Genomic DNA, 21,860 nt, shown 5'->3' with positions numbered 1-21,860 from the left:
ATTTGCAAACATTTCCTCCCATTCTGTGAGTTTGGTCTTTTCACTTAGTAACTTATTCTTTTGTCCACACCTTCTTCCTGAAAACTCCATGTCTTCAATCCAGTTTGAGGTTACATCTGCAGACCTGACTCCACTTCCTTCATCTAACTCCAGCACCTTTACTTGCAACCCTTCACATTTATTTTCAAGCAGAAAGTCAAATAATCCATTCCCATACTTATTCCCCCCCGCCGCCCCCCCAAAAAAAAAGAGGTAAAGAGAAAGTGGTTCTGGTCAGTTTGCCTGCTCTAAACCATAGCTTCCTTCAGAAAATGTAATCTCAGATCAAAGTGTGAAACATATTCTAAAGGCAACACACTTCTTTATTTGTAACAAGGAATTTATTCAATTTTCTGCTTGGGAAAGGGTTCCAAATATTGGTTCCAAATATTTTTAGAAGGCTGAGGGCCCCTTTCTGCTTTTCAAGCTTTAATTTTGAGCTAAGTCATTATTTGAGTGCTTTTAACACTGTTTTCATCAAGAATTCACAATAATATTTACCATTCTAGAGTAGAAATCTAATTCTATGTATGGTATATATGAGTTAATTCAAAGAAGATTCTTAATTAAACATAATATACCATAATTAATTATGTAGTTATTAGAATTTATTTTAAGGTTTAAGATTCATTTGCTCCTTTTAGTTCTAAATGTACATATGACTATGTCTCTCTCTTATGACAAGATAGATTTGAGTACAGGTTCCTTGGTTTAAAAAATATCTACATAAAAATTAATTAAGTATATTTATAATCATAACATTTACGGAAGAGGTAAAGGACATATGGATTTTTGTTCTTGTTAATCCTCACCTGAGGATGTTTTTCCATTGATTTTTAGGGAGAGTAGAAGAGAGAGGGAAAGACACAGAGGAACATCAATGTGAGAGAAACACATAGATTGGTTGCCTCCTGCATGAGCCCTGACCAGGGCCGTGGCAGGGAGGAGCCTGCAACGGAGGTACGTGCCCTTGACTGAAATCAAACCCAGAGACCCTTCAGTCTGCAGATGGACATCCTATCCACTAAGCCTAGGGCTGGATCATTTTTTAAAATATAATTCAGTCATATTTTGGGCATTTTTAAAGAAATAAGTTTTATTGATTTCAGAGAGGAAGGGAGAGAGAAAGATGGAAACATCACTGATGAGAGGGGTCCCCTGCATGCCCCCTACTTGGGATTGAGCCCAAAACCGGGGCATATGCCCAGACCAGAATTGAACTGCCATCTCCTGGTTCATGGTCTGAAGCTCAACCACTGAGCCACACCAGCCGGGCTACTTTGAGTATTTTTTAATCTTAAAAACATTTGTTGAAGATGTGCTCAATTAGAGAAAGGACATAAAATTTATATAACTAGATGCCTATTAACTTAGTATTAAAATTAATTATAATAACACAGTATTTATAATCTCGTTTTTGTTCCACAATCCTAAGGGTCATTACAGTTGAGTAAATATCATTTCCCCATTTTATAGGCCATGAAATTAAAACATAGGCTGCAGTCTAAGATGCAGAGGCATGCATATGTTTATACATAGTAATTAAATATAAATACAGATTTCTGTTTTTATTTTAGTCTTTTTAGATGTATGTGAATTCCTCAACCTAAAAGAATTTGTTATTTTTATGAGGAAAGCCCATGTTCCTCTTTAAACATTAATTTAATCAACAATCATAGCATTAATAATCTAAATGGATATTCAACAGGGAAAGGGCCCTATTATTTCCTTACCTTCACAGAGCTAGTAAACCAGGAAGTGTGTAAATAACCACAAAGTACATTAGTGCAATGGGGCACAGGCTACTGTGAATGCATAGGGAAGAGGCACTGAACTCAGACTTGCATGGGAGAAGCATCATCTAAATTGAGACCTTATGGATGAATAAGAGTTACCCAGGTGAAGTGGTCAAGCAAAGGGAGCAATATGTGCACAAGCCTAGAGATTAGAGAGACAGAGTCCAGGGAGGGGACTTAACATAGTTCCCTATGACTGGAACACAAAGGGGAAGCAAATCATGAGTGCTGGGAGATGAGGGCAGAAAAGGAAGCCAAAGCCTGATGACCAAGCCCACTAAACTGTGTTAAGAAAAGCAATGCGGAGCCACACAGGATCTTAAGCAGAGGAAGTTAACAGGATGATACTTGCAGACTGATAATAATAATGATAACAACAATACTCACGATTGCAAATATTTATTGTATTGCTAACACACCAGACAGTATTATAAATGTTTTTTATCATCCACTTTCCAGTATATTTTTCAAGTATGATTACTGTAGCTGACAATCAAAGCTACATATGTTATGTTATGACTGTCAGAAAAATGGAAAGGAAAAATATTTTCATTTACTTAAACAGGGCTTTGTTCCATAATTACCAGTGCAAGGGTAGCTTTATGTAAAACGTGGACCTCAGCTTTAGAGAACATAATCTGACAGAATAAACAAGATACTTTTCACTTGGAGAATATAGAATTATTTGGGGAAGTGGTTAAACTGCAGAGTAGTTTTAAATAAAAAGTTTGAATTACATTTAATTTATTTCCCCACAGCACAGTTTTGTATTAGCTTAATAATTGTGTGTGTGTGTGTGTGTGTGTGTGTGTGTGTGTGTGTGTGAATACTGTGTGTGTACTGAGGTAAGTGGGAATTTGGTGGAAAGGCCTTGAAAGAATGTTACAAATGTGGGCCTTGAATTATGGAAGTATAGGTAAAGTTTTTGAAAAGACATAAAACTATCAAGAGGATAGCACATTTATACTGATAGGTTTCCAAAGGCATTGCTATATAAACTATCACTAAGCTACTTTGCAAGCCCTAGGCTGGACATGCTTCTGGAAGATACAAGCACAGGCCTTAGAGGTGAAAGCTTCCTCAGCAGTTTCCTGGCTGCTGGGGATATGCAGGGATGCTAACGGAGGGACCACAGGTGCTAGACCCGCTGGGAGACGTCAGGGGCCATACGGTGTTGGCTGTTTACCGAAGAATATGGAACTATTTCAGTATTTTATTACCAACCACTATGACCTTACCAATAGATATTGGCTTAATTTTAGCTGTATGTATATATATATATTTTTAGTCTGAATAGGAAGAGCTATATAAAGATGGCAAGATGGTAGGCATCTGTATAAGGTACAGGAATAACATGCTCAGAGAACACTGAATGGGAAAACAATGCAAATTTAACATCCCTCAAATAGCCATATGTTCCAAAGAAAATGAGTCAGAACCTCAAGATAGAGCATAAGCAAAACCCAACTACTAAACGTATTACATTCATCTTAACGGAGATAGATTGTGCTCAACATTGGGGGATCCATAGTTTTGGCTCTTCACTGAATAAGAACAAAATTGTCAGAATGAACTCCCATTTTCAAAATATATTTGAATAGATAGTTGAACTCTTAGAATACACAAGAGCATCGAGGATAAAAATAACATTCTCCTTTAATAAGGAATCTTCCTTGTCAAAGTCTATGACGGGAGGTGATAGAGTGGAAGCTGGAAAGTGAGGATCTTTCAAGTTTACCACTTGCTGCTGGATGTTCTCTGACAAATTAACATATTGGAATACTGGTTTAATCACTTTAGCCGAGATCAAAATAACAGTGGCTTAAATAAAATACATTGCTTTATTTCTCTCGCACTTAAAAGTCCAAGCTGGTAGGCAGTCTGTGCTGGTAGACAGCTTCACTGATCACCTGATGACTTGAGTTTTGCTGTGTCATGAGGTATTGTCTTATCTGCATTGTAGAAGCTGACTCAACACTACACCTATGTTCCTGCCTGCTGGGAATGGGGAAAATATAGGGCAGTAGAAGGCACTCCTTTAAAAGGCATGACTTACAAGTTGCACATATCAATTTTAGGTACATTCCATTGATGATTATTGAATCACTTGGCCATACTTAGCTGCAAGGGAAGCTGAAAATTGTAGCCTCCAGTTAGCCAGCCATGCACCCAGCTAAAAACAATGGCAGTTCTAGCATAAAAGAGAAAAAGGGAAAAATGGATATTGGGGGGAAATTAGGAGACCCTGCCACTTTTAACTACACTGAGCCTCAGTTTCACTTTTGTGAAATGCGGAGAATTGTATTAAATGATCAGTGTGTAGTAAACACCTAGCCTGGTGTCTGGCACATGTTAAATGCTCAACAGTAATTAGTTTCTGCCCTCCCTGTCTTCATTGTAGTGGTGGCCCGGGTAGTTCATAGGATTCTTGTTTATAGAGAACCCAACTAGGTAACAATGCAGACCTGTATAAGAAATAGTCATGTGGTGTCAGTCCAGTTACTGCTCTTCATCCTGTGCCACAGCCATGAAGATGTGTTCACAAGTTTTGCTATTAAATAGTATCTTCCTTGAGCCCCTGGTTCTCTTTCTATTTTAATGAAATGAGCTTAATGACATAAAGAAAGCATCTCTAAGAAATGTGAAGGGTCCCTTTGGGCTCTAAGCTCTGAGCAAGAGCCTAATACAAATCCTACATTACTGCCCTTCAGCTATTTCTCCTCCAGTCTACTTTCCTAAAATATATTTAAAGGAGCTAGGCTCTACTGGGGCCATCATCCTTTTTCTTCTACCCAGATCTAGGTCCTAGATTCCTGATACACTTTCTTTATAATTATTTCTCCACTCTTCCTAACAGTCTCAATATACCAGTCTTAAAGATTCTGTCATCTCTCATTCCTTAAAGGAGAATTACTGCTCCTTTCCTAATGTTGTCTCCTTTATTTTTATAGTGTGTAGACTTCAAGATGGCCCCCAATAATCCTTACCTAATGGCACTCAGTCTCTAGTCTACTGTCACATTCAGCCAGGGCTGATCCATGTGATCCACAGAGGGCAAAGGTAATGGTGAGTGACATCAAGGCTACGTCATAAAGGCCACTGAAGTGTTTGCTTTGCTTCTTTTTGGATTCCCTGTTCTGGGGGACACAAGCCACCACGTCACAGACATGCAGAAGCCTTCTGGGAAAAGCCCATGTGGCAACAGCCAGCAACAATGGCCACTCCTGTGCGTGAGCCTACGGAGAAGCAGGTCCTCCAAACCCACTCCTCAGAGGACTACAGCCCCCACTGACATCTGACTCGGACCTAGTGAACCACTAAGCCAAGCTATTTCTGAATTTATTATCTATTTTCTATTTGTTGGTTGTCTTTCTTTTTTTTTTTTCTTTTGTGAATTTATGATCTGTATACACTGTCAGGCCCAATAAATGTTGGTTTAAACCATTATGTTTTGGGGTTATTTGTTATACAGCAATAGATCTTTATATTTTGGGGGATTGTAATGCATTTCTCTTCTCAAATCTTTTCTCACTGTATTTGTCATGAATTTTCTTTTTTAAAAAATTATATGTTATTGATTTTTTTTTACAGAGAGGAAGGGAGAGGGATAGAGAGTTAGAAACATCGATGAGAGAGAAACATCTATCAGCTGCCTCCTGCACACTCCCTACTGGGTATGTGCCTGCAACCAAGGTACATGCCCTTGACCAGAATCAAACCTGGGACCCTTGAGTCCACAGGCCAATGCTCTATCCACTGAGCCAAACCGGTTAGGGCTGTCATGCATTTTCCTGAGTGAATCATTATGATTCTTCAGTCAGGGTGAGTGTCGTGCATAGCAGTTCTCAACTGACAGATGATACACACTGATGTATTGTAATCACCTGTTAATACTATTACATTGCTTTAGCTTAGGAATTATTTCTTTTAAAATATAAATTAGAGTGAATTAAAAGTTAGTCATATAATTCTCTTAATTCATCCCAATTTGCTTTTATTAATGGGAGGGAAAGGACCCTTGTTACAGGCTGCAGACAGAGTCCTCTTGAGCTGTGTCCTACCTGGTCAACAAGAACAGTTGTAGGTGCATCATTAATAGTTGTAAGGATAGCCAAGACCGGTTTGGCTCAGTGGATAGAGCGTCGGCCTGCGGACTCAAGGGTCCCAGGTTTGATTCCGGTCAAGGGCATGTACCTTGGTTGCGGGCACCTCCCCAGTAGGGGGTGTGCAAGAGGCAGCTGATCGATGTTTCTCTCTCATCGATGTTTCTAACTCTCTATCCGTCTCTCTTCCTCTCTGTAAAAAATCAATAAAATATATATATTTTAAAAAAACTGAAAAAAAATAGTTGTAAGGATAAAAAGTTTATGTCCATGTTTTACTTCCTCACATCTCCACCCCACCCTCCAAAAAAATCTCAGTATATATCTGGGAGTGTAACACTTGTGAAAGTTATATATGCCAAGATAGATAGATAGATAGATAGATAGATAGATAGATAGATAGATGTGATTGAGAATCCATTCTCAGAACAAATGGGTTAAATTTTGCATACAAAATGTACTTTCTCCTGTATGCCTTTTATCTTTTCCATCTATAGTGAGTCATCATGCACGGACAGTATGTGTATAAGATCAATAAACCAGACTGTAGGCATCCTAGTAATATCATAAGCATCAGTTATAGAGTTGAAACAATCATTTGATGATACATGTTATTAACACAGTCAAATAATCAGCTTGGTCATGACAGTTTTACACGCAGATCTAATTGCACAACGCAATGGCCTATATCTGAATTTCTAAAAATTCTTTTTCTTTCTTTTGCTTTTCTTCCCAACATCCTCTTTATTCCCAAAATATTATTATTTATTTTATTTCCTTCTAGCTATATCCTTCTGGAATTCTAATGAAGTGATAATATTAAGACCACTGAAGTTAAGTGGAAATGTGCAAGTCTTTGCTGCTAAAATCCACTCTAACCTCTTCACATTTAAGAAAATCTCTACAATGACTCATTTCTGCTCTCCAAATCACAAACATGTACCTAGACTTCAGTTGCAAAGTCTTACACTGGCAGGCCCCTCTCACTACTCTGTGTCTGCAGTGGCCACTTTCCCACAGCAAGTCCCCTTCCTCTCCCGCTTCCACCGTATTTCACATCCGGAATAGGGTCTTCATGGTCTCAGACAAAATTAACCCTTATCACCTTAACAAAACTTCACTAGAGCAAATAGACTCTAGGTATGGTGTCCCTCTGTTCTTAGTTGCAAAAAACAGCTTTTGCAGTAGTTTACAAATACATTAAATAGCCTTAGAGGGTTAGAGAACACCTGAGGAGAGTCAGATTGAGCTGGAATAATCGACATTGTTATGGGTGGCTTTTCCCGGGAAGATATCAATCCCCGCCAGCGCTCACACCAAACATCACAGCTTGCATGACATGCTGGGGACCCTGGCAGATGGTGGCTTCACTCTGCACGTGCTTGTTCCTGTTACCTCCTTCAGAATTTAAGTCATGGGCTGTGGGTGTGTTTGATGTCTGGAGCCTAGGTCAAATCCTGGACCTCATTTCAAGGGAGGCTGGGAGAATGAATCCTGGTTTCTAGCTAGGAAGGAAGGACTTTTCATGGAGGGAAAGGGTGTTTAAAAGATTCTGGGCAGTGAAAACCATGAAACCTGCCCTCTATAGTCAGTAACTCTTAAAACTATGTGTGCTGTTTCATTCAACTTGAGTAAACTTATGAATATTAACTTATTTTGCAACCATGATATTAAACAGAAACTGTTAACAAAATTGTGGTTTTTAACCTCTCGCTTAACCTCTTAGCATAGTTTTCTTCAATCCCAGGCCCTTTCTCTCTATATAAGTTTTCTGTGTTTCATCTGAGAAACTTACTCTTACCTAATCACCTTATCTTTTTTGGAATTGTGGCTGGGTGGAGAGAAGAAGGGCACCTCTTTCTTTAAAAGATATATTTTTATTGATTTCCGAGAGGAAGGGAGAGGGAGAGAGAGATAGAAACATCAGTGATGAGAGAGAATCATTGATCGGCTGCCTCCTGCACATGCCCCACCAAGATCAAACCCACAGCCCAGGCATACGCCCTGACTGGGAATCCAATCGTGACCTCCTGGATAATAGGTGGACGCTCAACCACTGAGCCATGTCGGTCAGGCCAGAAGGGCACCTCTGGAGATCTCCAAGTCTGTTATGGATTTGCTACTCACTCTTTGAGCCCAGTTCCGGTATTTCTATTCAGGCATTTGTATTGAAATGGTCTAAGAAACTGTATTTGCGGGGGTGGAGGCTAGGGTATTACAAATTTTAATTTAATTATTAAATTTTAATAAATTTAATTACATTTATACTGTAAGTTTTTAAAGGCTTTTTGCATCTTTCCTCCTATGGCATAAAGCCATATAATTTTAAGGGTTTTTTTTTTTTTTTTTTTTTGGTTTTATTTTATTTTATTTTTTTATTCCAGAGAGGAAGGGAGGGGGAGAGAGATGGAAGATAGAAACATCAATGATGAGAGAGAATCATGGATTGGCTGCCTCCTGCACACCCCCAACTGGGGATTGAGCCCACAACCTAGGCATGTGCCCCTGGCCAGAACCGAACCTGGGACCCTTCGGTCTGCAGTCCGATGCTCTATCCACTGAGCCAAACCAGCTAGGGCTATAATTTTAAGTTTTGAAAGAAATTGTATGCCCTGGCTGGTTGAGCATAGTCCCAATGCACCAAGGTTGCAGGTTCGATCCTCAGTCAGGGCACATACAAGATGGTGTAAATAAGTGGAACAACTAATCTCTCTCTCTCTCTCTCTCTCTCTCTCTCCTCCTCCCTCTCTCTCCCTTCCTTTCTCTCTCTAAAATCAATCAATAAATACAAATTTGAAAGAATTGTAATGATCATTGAATACATTTTACAGATGAAGCAGTTAAGGGAAGGGAGATGTAAAGATTTGTTCAAAGGCAATCATTTAGTTTTGAAGTTCATAGTAGAATCCAGAGCTCCTGATTCTAGCATATACTAGTATTAGTAAATTGTAAGATTCATATGTCAAATATAAGAGATGCTAGATTTTCATGGGTATGATAGAGAAATGGATAGGAGTCAGCAAAAAAATAAAATAAAATAAAATAAAATAAAATAAAATAAATAAATAAAAGATATTAAATACAGGGTGTCCCCAAAAATGTATACATACTTTGAAGGCAATGTTCATTAAAATACATTTCAATTTCAAAACATAATAGAATCTACATCTATTGGCTGTTAGTGTATACATTTTTGGGGGGAACACTCTGATATTTGTAAATACAGTATTTCCAAAGCAAATCAGGTTCATTGGCATTCAAAACTTCCTCAAGTTGGTAAGCCTTTTCATAGATCACCTTCTAAAATGTTTGGAAGAAATTGTCTTGGGTACCCTCACATAAAGGTGAAAATATGTGTACAAAGATGCTCGCTGTGACATTGCTTGACTAGTGGTGAAGTTTAAACAATCTAAATATCATTAAAATATATTATCACACATCCATACTTTGAAATTCTTTTGTAGACATTGAAAGAATGAAGTTGAGCGATATAGTGTGACATCAAAAATTTTCAGTTTATACTAGTAAAGGAAAAAAGCATAGAGCAAAGAAAAGGTGCACAATATAATATTATAAAAGTTTTTATACACACATATGCACAGGAAATATATAATGTATATATAATGTATATATGTTTATAAAAGTTCTAGAGCTATTTATAATAAACTAGAGGCCCGGTGCACAAATTTGTGCATGGGTGGGGTCTGGCCAGCCAGCCCCAATCACAGCTGATTGGGCATGCCAGCCAGGGGGAGGGGACACTGAAGGTTGGCTGGCCAGCCCCACCCCGGATTGGGGTGCGAGGGCTGATCCGGGGTGAGGCTGGCTGGGAGGAGGGGCTGCAGGCAGTTGGCCAGCCGGCCCCCTGGTCGAACTCCCGGTCGAACTCCTGGTAGAGGGGACAATTTGCATATTAGTCTTTTATTATATAGGATTGTTAACAGTGTTTACCTCTGGAGTGAGAGATGGGGAAATGAGATGAAAGGAAATATCACTTTAATTTTTATGTTTGCATTGCTTTAATATTTTCCAAAACACATTTAAAAGAAATAAGAAGGGACTTTTAAGTAACTTAATGTCTATCCCCCATCTTTCGGGTGTTCTTAAGTCTTGGCAAAACACTTATGTTTTGTAATGGCTGAGCATTTTTACACTTTAGTCATTAAGGGTGTGTCTCTGGGCCTGGCCTTCTACCCATATAGAGGGAGAGGAGGGGGAAGTGCCTCCTCGCACCCTATCTGTCTCTAGGAGGCGTAACTGTGTTGTTATGTTTACTTATTTGAAGATATTTAACTACTATGTCAATGTTTGAAGATTACGGATATTTAAAATGCTGGCATACAGACAACTGAATTATGTGAGAACCACCCATGGCAACAGATTACTACATCGACTGCATTGTTAATGTGAGAGCCAGACTGTGTGTGTTGCGGTGTGTTTTGATTTTCCTACTTTATAAACAGGGGCTGTTTTAGTCCATTATGGCTGCTGTGACAAAATACCACAGACCAGGAAGCTTAGAAACCACAGAAATGTATTTGTCACAGTTCTGGAGGCTGGAAGTCCAAGCTCAGGGTGCCAGTATGGTTGGGTTTGGTGGGAGCCCTCTTCGGGGTTGCAGACATCTCCTTGTGATCTCACATGGTGGGAGGGCTAGAGACCTATTCCATTCATGAGGGCCCCACCCCTGTGACTTAAGCACTTCTCAAAGCCCCCACCTCTTAATACCATCATCTTTGAAGATTAGGATTTCAATACATGAATTTGGGGGAGACACAAACATTCAAATTATAGCAGGGGCTGTAGACTATATTTCAATTCTCCTTTGCAAAGGAGCAGGCCTAGTTACTATTAGTAGACCTGATCATCCATCACATTGGTTCAGGCAACCAGAAGCAGGCAACAGAGCACAAAATGTTTCTGGTCTACCCACACTCTTTTTTCAATATAATACAAATCTGATGAACAGAATTCAGGGAGCAGGTGAGGTTTTCAGGCTCCTGCCCTTCATGCTAGAATGATTCAAAATTGTGTACGGGAATGGATTATTCTGTTCAAATCATGTCATCTGAACCTCCCAGTGAATAACAGCCCTAACTTTAATTCCTTACTCTCAGTTGTTCATTAAATCCCTAAGATGAAAAATGCCATTGCCTAAGCAGGGACTTGAATCATATTCTAATCACTAGGGAAACTGTTGGGCTAGTCATCAGAAGGATCTGAACATTTTCTAAGCCTAATTGTAGGAGTCAATGATTACACGTTATTTCCCAGCCTTTTCTCCATTCTTTGTCCTATTTTTTTTTTCCTACAAAAAGCAAAAAAAAACTACTGGTTATTTGATCTAGTTATCATAAATTAATTTAGATTTCCTGGAATTAAGAGACCTTTAGATAATAGGATTTTCAGTGATACTGATGACTACAATTTCAGAAGAACCGTAAGATTTAAATAATTAAGAGGAGCTTTCACTGCTGCCTGGAAATTTCACTTCCAGTCAGTGATATGTCAGCAGTGTGGTAAATGTACCAGAGAAAGAATATTGAATTGTTTGCATAATGTGGCAGCTTTTATTTATTTATTTTGTTCACTTAAAATTGTCCATTTAGTAGACTAAATAGCAATCAATCCACAATACTTCCCAAGATTTTTGCCTTTATTACTTACATTTCAATTTTACTTGATAAAATTCAGAAAATATTTATTGAGAGTCTGCTATGTCTGAGGCCCTTTTCAGAATCCTTTTTCCACAACATATCATATATTTAAATTTGGTTCTATATATGTTTAAGCTGGAACACATTCTTATACGCTTTTGGCATAGTTATACTCAATAAATGTTTGCTGAACAGAATGTCAAATTATTTTTATATCATTATGATTATACAAAAAGTTTAAGTAATTACATTATAAATTTAAAAAGCATTTCACTAGCCCCGCTCTTCAAATATCCCTTTCATCTGGTATAAATAATTTGTTTTTAGTAAGCTTCTGCTTTCTTTCACTTAGGCTAATGTTTTCAAGGTTCACCCATGTAGAATGTGTCAGTGCCTCACTCTTTTTATGGCTAAATAATATTTCATTGTGTAGATATATCACATATTTGTTTATTCATTCATCAGTTGAAGGGTAGCCTGTTTGTTTCCCTTTTTGACTGTTATGAATAATGCTACTATGAACATTGATGTACGAGTTTTTGTGTGGCCATTGTTTTAATATCTCCTGATTATATACCTATGAGTAGAATTGCCGGATCATATGGTAAGTATAAGGGCAATCTTTTGAGAAACTGCCAAATTGTTTTACAAAGTATCTGTATCATTTCAAAATCCCACAGCAATGTCCAAGGCTTTTAATTTCTCTCCATTTTCATCAGCACTTGGTATTGTCTGTCTTTTTTATTATAGCCATTCTATTGGGTGTGAAGTGTATCTCACTGTGAGTTTTGATTTGCATTTCCCTAATGACTAATGATCTTGAGTATCTTTTCATGTGCTTATTGGTTATTTGTATATCTTCTTTGGAGAAATGTCAATTCAAATTATTTGTCTATTTTATAAATTGGGTTGTCTTTTTATTGTTCAACTGTAAGATTTCTTTACAAATTCTTTATATATTTCAAAGTCCCTTAACATATATATAATTTTTAAATATAGTCTCTCAATCTTCAGTTTGTCTTTTCACTTTACAGTGTCCTTTGAAGCACCAAGTTTTTAATTTTAGTCAAGTCCAATTTAGCTACTTTTTTTTCTTTTGTAATTTGTGCTTTTGGTGTCACACCTAAGAATCGTTGCCTAATCCATGGGCATTGAGATTTCTGTCTCTAATTTATTCGAAGGATTCGATAGTTTTAGCTCATTTTGAGTTAGCTTTTGTATAAATTGTGAAGTGGGGTCTACTTCATTCTTTTGTATGCAGACACATAGTTGCCCCAGCACCATTTGTTAAAAAGACTTTTCTTTCCCCCCACTGAATTGTCTCAGCACCCTGTCAAAGTCAACTGACCATAACTGCATGGATTAATTTCTGGGCTCTCAATTCTATCCCACTGACCTATATGTTTATCTTTATGCCAGTATCACATGGTCTTGATGACTGTAGTTTTATAGTAAGTTTTGAAATTGGGAAGTATGAGTTCTCCATACTTCTTTTTCAATATTGTTTTTCATATTAGGTTTATATAAAAATGATTCTTTAATGAGTGGATAAATGGATAAATGTTTGTATTTTTTAAAGTTTTATTGTGGGAGAGGTGAGAAGGTTGGGAATTTTAGTATCTTTAAAGGGATGGTAACTAAGAGAAAGTGGTATTTAGATAAATGTACCTTCAAAAAACATACCAGGATTGGTCCGATCTTAAAATATATTTTTATTGACTTCAGAGAGGAAAAGAGAGATAGAAACATCAATGATGAGAGAGAATCATTGATCAGCTGCTGCCTCCTGCACACCCCCCACTGGGGAATGAGCCTGCACATGCCCTGACCAGGAATCAAACCGTGACCTCCTGGTTCATAGGTCGATGCTAACCACTGAGCAACACTGGCCGGGCTGGTCTTCTTTTATAAAGATGTCTTAGGTTTCTGCTGTCTGGGTTGCAGGACAGAATCTGCTTCTGAATTTTCTATAATTGGCATTATGCTGGGAGCATAGCAGGTACTCAATAAATATTCATACATTAAATACCTGTCCTTTTCTAAAAATATGTCTTAGAGAGAGAGGAAGGGTTAGGGATAGAGAGATAGAAAACATTGATGAGATAGAAACTTCATTGGATCCTGCCCCCTACTGGGGATTGAGCCTGCACCCCAGGCATCTGCCCTGACTGGAAATCAAACCAGTGACCTTTTGGTTCCTGGGTCATTGCTCAACCACTGGCCCACACTGGCCAGGCCATCCTTTTTGTTTTAAACATTGGTTGTCTTGCCCCTACTGTTTGGTTGATAACTGCTGAATTCTCTCTTTTTCTAGCCTATTCAATAACTCTGCAACTTTGGTTTAGAATCCTGTTTTTCTAAAGTTCTGCCAAATTTCTGCACACCACCAAAATATGCTGGACAGATGATTTTCCAGAATGGGATCGTTAGTAATTCTTTTCAGATGGAGTATTAAAGAATCGGATTTCCTCTCTCTCGCTTTCTCATTCTAATCTCTTTGCTATCACGTGTAAAGCTTTGTCTTCTTTTAGACTCCAAGGGCAGGAAACAACTCCCCGGTCCAAGGCTGGCGACACATTACTTTGAGTTTCCTGAACTATCATTTCCTCCAGAAGGACTCTTCAGATTAAGATATAGGGTGGACACTGATTCTCATAGTGAATGTGCAGTTTTACATAGTCCACGTCCCCCACACAATCTAAAAGCATGGGAAGCCTTAAAGTATGTTAAAGTTTTGAATCTTCACGTTTTTGTTTATATCTGTCTGTGACCCATTTGTTACATCAGACCTAGTCTGTCCTCTGTGCATGTAATGCTAATTTTTTTTCTGTGATGATTCCAACCTGTTAAAATGACTTCTTGCTTTAGAATTTAAATATTTATAATAGTTTATTTATCTCCCTCCAGGCTCCCGTTATGCTAGCTCTGCTGGGCACACAATGGATACTCAGGAAATATTATTTGGGGATTATTTTATTGTTAATTGTCATGTCTTCTGTTTCAGAACACCAGGTACAGAAAGACTAAAGGAGGCCGAAACTGGTTTGGCTCAGTGGATAGAGCGTCGGTCTGTGGACTGAAAGGTCCCAGGTTCGATTCCGGTCAAGGGCATGTACCCTGGTTGCGGGCACATCCCCAGTAGGGGGTGTGCAGGAGGCAGCTGGTAGATGTTTCTCTCTCATCAATGTTTCTAGCTCTCTGTCCCTCTCCCTTCCTCTCTGTAAAAAATCAATAAAGTATATTAAAAAAAAAAGAAATACTAAAGGAAGAGTTCGTTTTCAGTGCTTAATCAGAGAGCAACAGATACCCCCCAAAGGAGCGATGAAATCTAATATTCCTATCTAGTTAGCCAAGGGGGCTAAAAAGCTCCCAATAGGGTAGTCACCAGAAGTTGAAATGACAGTGTTTTATCTTCTGAGTTGACTTACCTAACAGGTTGGAGTGACCTACGCAAGGGGCTACTGGTGGGGTCCTGCCAGTCACACCCCACCCCTCAGGCAAATTAAAAGCCCTGGTTAGGATCAGGAGGCTGGGATTCATCATTCTGGCTTCTCTACCGCTGTCTGAGAAACCTTGGGAACTCATTTTCCATTAATTCGTTCAGTAAATAGTAATCAGCTCCAGCTATGAGTGCCTGGCACTGTGCTAGGAGATGTAACTATAATAGGGGACAAGACAAAATCTTTTAATCCGTGGAATTTACATTTCAGCTGAAGGGTGGAGAAAGGTGTACACCATAACTTACAGCTATTTCTCCATCTCTAACATGGTGGGATAAGACCTGCTAATTTAGCATGTGATCACCGCTCAGAATGTCGCAAAAGCTGCTCGATTCTATATAGTCGACACATGGTTGAGCACATGAACAGTCTGGCTTTCCCTTACAAGTAAGGTGCAGTTCATACAGTTGGACCCGGCCTTGGCGTGCAGCACGACCCTCTGACCCCCTCTACATGGCCATTGACATAAGGTTACAGCCGCACCTCTTCTCAAAAGGCTGGAGGTCGTGAGACACTTGGTATTTCTAAAGGCTGTCTGAAAGGCTCGCTTCCTCCCATGTCATAGACATGCCGGTCACATAGACGAGGGGGTGCAAACGTTTCGGTTTAGCAGGGCAGCAAGGTGCTGGGGACAATGGGTGGTGTCACAGGACTTTAACACTCTGATCCTAACAATGGAAATGAAGACCGCAGTGGCAAAAGGGAACGGTGGGTCAGGCAGGTTTTAAGGCAGCGCTGCGACCTCCCACACGGCGCCCGAAAGCTTCCCTGGAAACTCAAGCTTGCAAAGCGTCCTAGCTCGTCCCAAGCAGCGCCCCACCTGCCACAAGCCCGGCAGCAGCGCGCGGAAGCGCGGCGCGGACACCTGTGGCTGCGGAACAGGAAGCGGCCGCGGAGTCCCGCCGGCCAGGGCCAGGAATTCCTTGACTGCGCAGGCGCCCGAGCCTCCGCGCTCTCCCCGGGGGCGCCCCACCCGCGCGCCAGCGCTAGCGCCCAGGTCCAAGGCCTAGACAACGCCCGAACGGGGCGGGGCTTGAGCGGGGGGCGGGGCTTGAGCGGGGGCGGGGCGAGCCCGCGCGGCTGAATGGGCGCCGGGACCAGCCGCACATTCCAGCGGGCCCACGTGACGCGGCCGCGCGGCCTGAGGTAAACAACCGCGGCCCCGCCTCCCTGCCCCTCCGCGCGCCCTGCACGGCTCTTCGCGGGCGGGACACGCTCCTGCGGGGCGGGCGGCTTCCTCCGAGTCGCCAGCGGCCGCCCGGGCCGGAGCAGCGGCAGCGGGCGCGGCGCCCCGAGTCTGCTGGCCGAGCACACCGGCAGGGGTCGGGCGCGCGTTCCCTCCCCGCCCCCACCGCGCGCTGTGGCGCAGCAGGAATTTGGCGGGGACCCGGGCGCTATTTGCGGCTCTTCACGCGCGGGCGTCCGGCGGCTCTTGGATAATTCCTATTCTAGGGGCACTGGGTCATCGCGCCCGACCGGCCCCCTCCCCCGGGCCTGGAGGGTGTGTCCCCCGCACCCGGGCTCGCCGCGCCTATAAGGGGCCGCGCGGCGGGCAGGGACATGCAGCTCTACAGCAGCGTCTGCACCCACTACCCAGCTGGGGGCCCGGGTCCCACGGCCGCCGCGCCTGCACCGCCGCCCGCCGCCGCCCCCTTCAGGGTCTCCGTGCAGCCCCCGGGGCCCGCCAGCGGCGCGCCCGAGCCCGAGACCGGTGAGTGCCAGCCCGCCGCGGCCGCCGAGCCCCGGGAAGCCGCCGCCGCCGCCCCCGCCGCCAAGATGCCCGCCTTCTCCTGCTTCGAAATGGTGTCGGGGGCCGCCGCGCCCTCCTCCTCCGCCTCCGCCGCCGCCGCCGGCCCGCCCGGCGGGTCCTGCAAGCCGCCTCTGCCCCCGCACTACACGTCCACGGCGCAGATCACCGTGCGGGCCCTGGGCGCCGACCGGCTCCTGCTGCACGGGCCCGAGCCCGCCGCCGCGGCGCCCGCCCAGCGCGGCCGCTGCCTCCTGCTGGCCCCCGCGCCCGGCGCCCCGGTCCCGCCGCGGCGGGGCTCCTCGGCCTGGCTCCTGGAGGAGCTGCTGAGGCCCGACGGCCCCGAGCCCGCGGGCCTGGACGCAGCCCGGGAGGGCCCCGACCGAAACTTCCGACTGAGCGAGCACCGCCAGGCCCTGGCCGCCGCCAAGCACCGCGGTCCCGCGCCGCTCCCGGGAAGCCCGGAGCCCAGCCCCGGCCCGTGGGGCGAGGAGCACCCGGCCGAGAGGAGCCTTCGGGGCTGGGAGCGGGCCGGCGACCGCAGCGACCCTCCCAGCGCGGACGCGGCGCGGAGGCCTGCCCCCGAGCCCGAGACACCCGCGGCCCGGAGCGGCGAGGCCGCCCAGCACGGCGCTGCCGAGGCGGCACTCGTCCCCCGACCGGATGCCAGAGACGAGAAGCTGGCCCTGTACCTGGCGGAGGTGGAGAGGCAGGACAAGTACCTGCGGCAGAGGAGCAAGTACCGATTCCACATCATTCCCGACGGCAACTGCCTCTACCGGGCGGTCAGCAAGACCATGTACGGGCACCAGAGCCTTCATCAGGAGCTGAGGGAACAGACGGTGCACTACATCGCCGATCATCTCGACCACTTTGGGCCCCTGATTGAGGGCGACGTGGGGGAGTTCATCATCGCTGCTGCTCAGGACGGGGCGTGGGCCGGGTACCCCGAGTTGCTGGCCATGGGGCAGATGCTGAATGTGAACATACACTTAACTACTGGAGGGAGGTTGGAGAGCCCCACGGTGTCTACTATGATTCACTACTTGGGCCCAGAGGATTCTCTAAGGCCTAGTATTTGGCTCAGCTGGCTCAGCAATGGACATTATGATGCAGTGTTTGATCACTCCTATCCTAACCCAGAGTATGACAACTGGTGCAAACAGACTCAAGTGCAAAGAAAACGCGATGAAGAACTTGCCAAATCCATGGCCATATCCCTCTCCAAAATGTATATCGAACAAAATGCATGCTCTTGAAGTGTCTGAAAACCTACACCCTGGGAAAGTGCATACGTAATTTGTGTTTGGAGAATTATATGAACTCTAATCAGGGTAATAGCACTTTTAAAATTAATAGTAGGTTACTGTAGGTGTAATGCCTTAACCTTTTTTTAATTTTGAATGTTTTCTCAGAGCTGAAGGTTGCTGGGCACCGAAATGATGCTTCACGATAGCTTTGTACGATCCTACTGCTATTTATAATTTGCTGTATAAAGTCAGCACTACTTAATTTGCAAGTTAATTTCTCACAGTGTATATATTTGTTCATTCCTGGTAATCTATTTTCTATAAAAAGGTATTTTTGCACAACATTTAAGAAAATTGGTGTAACTTCATCTATGACGTGTTCCATTTTGACAGCTTTCCGGCATAAACCCAGAAAAGTGCTTTATATGAAGCTTATTTGAATCAAGTTTGTGATTTAGTAGTTATTTTATGTTGACGAATTTGAATTTTACAATTCTTAGATACTTTTTCAAATGGAGATTGATACGTTCATGTTATCAGATGATTGGCCCATTCCATTTTGATGAAACATATGTTTTCATTATTTTTTTAGAAATGGTCAACCTTTTAAAGAGAAATAATATGTAAGGGGAGATTGTGGGAAGATTTTTTTTTTCTTTAAGAGATAGTGCCAGCTCTTACTTGAATGAAAGTCTGATATTTGCTGATGGCAGAGTGGTAAATTATTCTGGTTAATGTTTAGAGTAGATTGGTGCTCTCAATCGTTTTTATTTATATTTGTCATTTTGTTGTAAAAGAATTTTAACATGGTGTAAAACTTTGTGATAAGCCTCCTGCTTTATATAGCTTTTGGATTAAACAGATTTGAAAACGAATAGGATGGATGCCTCGAACCAACCTTTGCAGTTATTTTATAGCAGGAGACTGTTGTCTTAATATTCTAAATATTAAGTCCTTTTAAATTCTTTCAAAAGGAAAAATAGGATTGCCCTTTATTATGTACAAATAAAAATGTCTGTAAACCGAGCTTGTACAGTTTGCTGGGTCAAACAATGTTCCCAACCTAAAATCTATCTCATTTCCACTTAACTACTTTTAGTCATATTTATTAAGTAATGCAGTTTGTACTTTTTTATTTTGTAACATTTTGTGATTTTTTTGTACAATACTGTATTTGTACAATAGAGCAATTCTCAGCTGGGTGGAATGAATGAATAAAATGCATAGTTTTACTTACATGTTTGGCTAAAGTTGTTTTTATATAAAGTCATATCTGTAGGAAACTTTTTTGTATCTACACAATTTTTTTCATGTGTAAAGATGTCACAGATATGAGAGAGGTTTTCTTAAGTTCTCACGTGAACAGGATAGGATAATCATTAGTAATTTCAAAGAATAAGTCTACATATTTTAAAGGTACAGTAACTCAAAAAAATGCTCTCATTATTTCTAATTATAATTCCTGTCTAAAACTTTAGGTGTACCTATTGAGTAATGAACAGGGAAGTGCAAGTATTGTTAACCAGCACAATGTTTAATTATGGTTTTGTGTTCCATTCACTCTTAGCATAGGTTTTAATGTTTGAAAGCATAGCTAAAGCAGTGCCCTAATCTATTTAGTCTGGCCTTTTGAGACCATGGGAAACTACAAATTTTAAGATACGTTACCAGATTTAGTTGAGAAGTGCACCTGTATACATAATCCTGGGTATGTTATTGCAGAATAAAAACAGCTTGTGATGTTTTTACTTTTCAGTTGATTGTTTAGGTGTCATGGTTACAGACACAATTGAATAGAGTTTGAGTTCATTGCTTAACCACATTTTTGGAATGATGCCATTGATCATCAAGGAAAGATAATTTGTCGAAGGTTTAAATGTTAACTATTCATGCATTTTTGGTTGTTTAGGGAAGATAAAGTTTACTTCATGGCTTCACTAATTATGTAACTTGATAAGAAAAATTATTTTATATGAATCACCTGGCTAATTACGGTTCTTACACTTTTCTCCACTTTATTTAGAGCTGTATAAAGTCAGCACTACTGGGTCTGTCAAAACTTTCCAAAATTTGGGGATACTTAAAATGTACACACAAAGAGCCAGAGATTAATTAGGTATAATTTCCTAAAGAGCATTAATATTTTAAATAGGTTCTTTTGTTCTTTTTCATTTTAAAATTAGGATCCTAAGTCCTTGATTTAAATTCTCAAGGTGATGTTTTTAAATAAAATTAAATGGGTCCTAAGTTTGTATTGTATGGCAGCATGTTTTTTTAGTTGTCTTTCCTGAATGGTCTTTCCCGTCCTCTTTCTATGGCTTAGTTTTTTTGAAGAAAAAACGTAGTATGGGCCAGGCCTGGCCGGTGTGGCCTCGTGGTTCACGGACCAGTGAACCGGGAGGTGGTGGTTTGATTCCAAGTAGGGGCTCAGTTCCTGGCCGGGGAGGCGGCGGTGGAGGGGGGTGGTGGGTGGGGGGTAGGGGGATAGGGGGGTAGGGGGCGTTATGGAAGCAGCTGATCCATGATTCTCTCTCATCATTGATGTTTTTGTCCATCTCTTCCTCTCTGAAATCAAAAATAAATTTTAAAAAAGAAATGTATGCATTATTCCCTTATACTTAATATTTATTCTCTACTGCTATACTGGTTTTACATGTTTAGCAGTAGCAGTCTTGGGTCACTGAAGACTTGAGCAGTCAAAGAAGTGGAAATGTGAGCTATTACTTTGAACAAACAGGTTTATTCCTTCATTTACTTCTGTTTGCTAAAAGTAAATAGCTCACATTTAAAAACTAAAATGGCATAGTACTTCCAACATTTTGGCAAAAACCTAATTTCTTGAATTTTGTTCATTTTCCACTCAAATTTTTTCTCTAAGATAAAATTACTAATTTTAGTCATATTTAATTGAGCAGTAAACCACTAATTGATAAGGGGACATATACATGTGATACTTTATATTTTATGTACTTGTAGTTCATATGCTTGGTCTAGGCACAAAACAAAACCTTTTATCAGAAGCCACATTTTATAGAGGAGAGGAAATGCCTTAAGATCCCTTGAACATCAGAATTAGCCTCAGCTTGGGTAAATATTTTTGTTGCAATGTTTTCTTCATAATTTCTGTACTGGAAAAAAAAAAAAAAAGATCCTGAAATAATCCTGAGGACACAGAAGAAAGCTAGGTAGACAGGGACAGGGACCATGGCGGGGAGGGGAACCGAATAAATCCAGGAACCCAACTAGGTGGAGTTACTGAGATACCCCAACTGGGCGCGGATTGAAGGGCGCACCTGGGAGACATGAGCTTTAAAATGTATGGATGTTGCTAAGACAGGCAGCTTGCAGATAACCAGTCACAGGTAGTAAGGCGTATAAACTAACCCCAGGGATGTTGCTAATGCGAAATTATTTGAAAGGACCAGTCAGGAACTAACAAGCATATATACAACAAAGCTTGGGTGCTTCTCTCTCCCCGAGTGCTAGATTCTTGGGTTAATGGCAGGAGATGCGCTCCCCCTCGCTCATGTGGCTTATGGCCATGTGGGCCTCCACACATGGACTAATAGACTTTAATTAGCTTGAATGCTGAACCCTCAACTGTAAGATGGAAAGGAAGTTTTGGACACTGGCCTGTTTCTGGAACCTCAGATGCCCCCTTTCCAGGACCGGCTTCTCTCTACACTTTGGTTCTGCTAACAGTTTTTGTTCACAACGTCATCCTTTGATTTCACAAGACAATGAATTCGGACTCAGTACCCCACATTT

At 41.7% G+C, this 21,860-nt stretch overlaps 1 protein-coding gene across 1 annotated transcript; it reads left to right on the top strand.

The window, feature by feature from the left end:
• Positions 1 to 16,272: 16,272 nt before the first annotated feature.
• OTUD1 (OTU deubiquitinase 1) lies at positions 16,273 to 19,330 on the top strand. The gene has a single exon (XM_028156619.2). The coding sequence runs from the start codon at positions 16,656 to 16,658 to the stop codon at positions 18,099 to 18,101; it is 1,446 nt and encodes a 481-aa protein (XP_028012420.2). The 5' UTR covers positions 16,273 to 16,655; the 3' UTR covers positions 18,102 to 19,330.
• Positions 19,331 to 21,860: the final 2,530 nt, after the last annotated feature.

The sequence above is a fragment of the Eptesicus fuscus genome, chromosome 2, assembly GCF_027574615.1.
Source record: "Eptesicus fuscus isolate TK198812 chromosome 2, DD_ASM_mEF_20220401, whole genome shotgun sequence".
Lineage (NCBI taxonomy): Eukaryota > Metazoa > Chordata > Mammalia > Chiroptera > Vespertilionidae > Eptesicus > Eptesicus fuscus.
The sequence above is the reverse complement of the archived record's forward strand: the minus strand, read 5'-3'. Positions and strand labels throughout refer to the sequence as shown.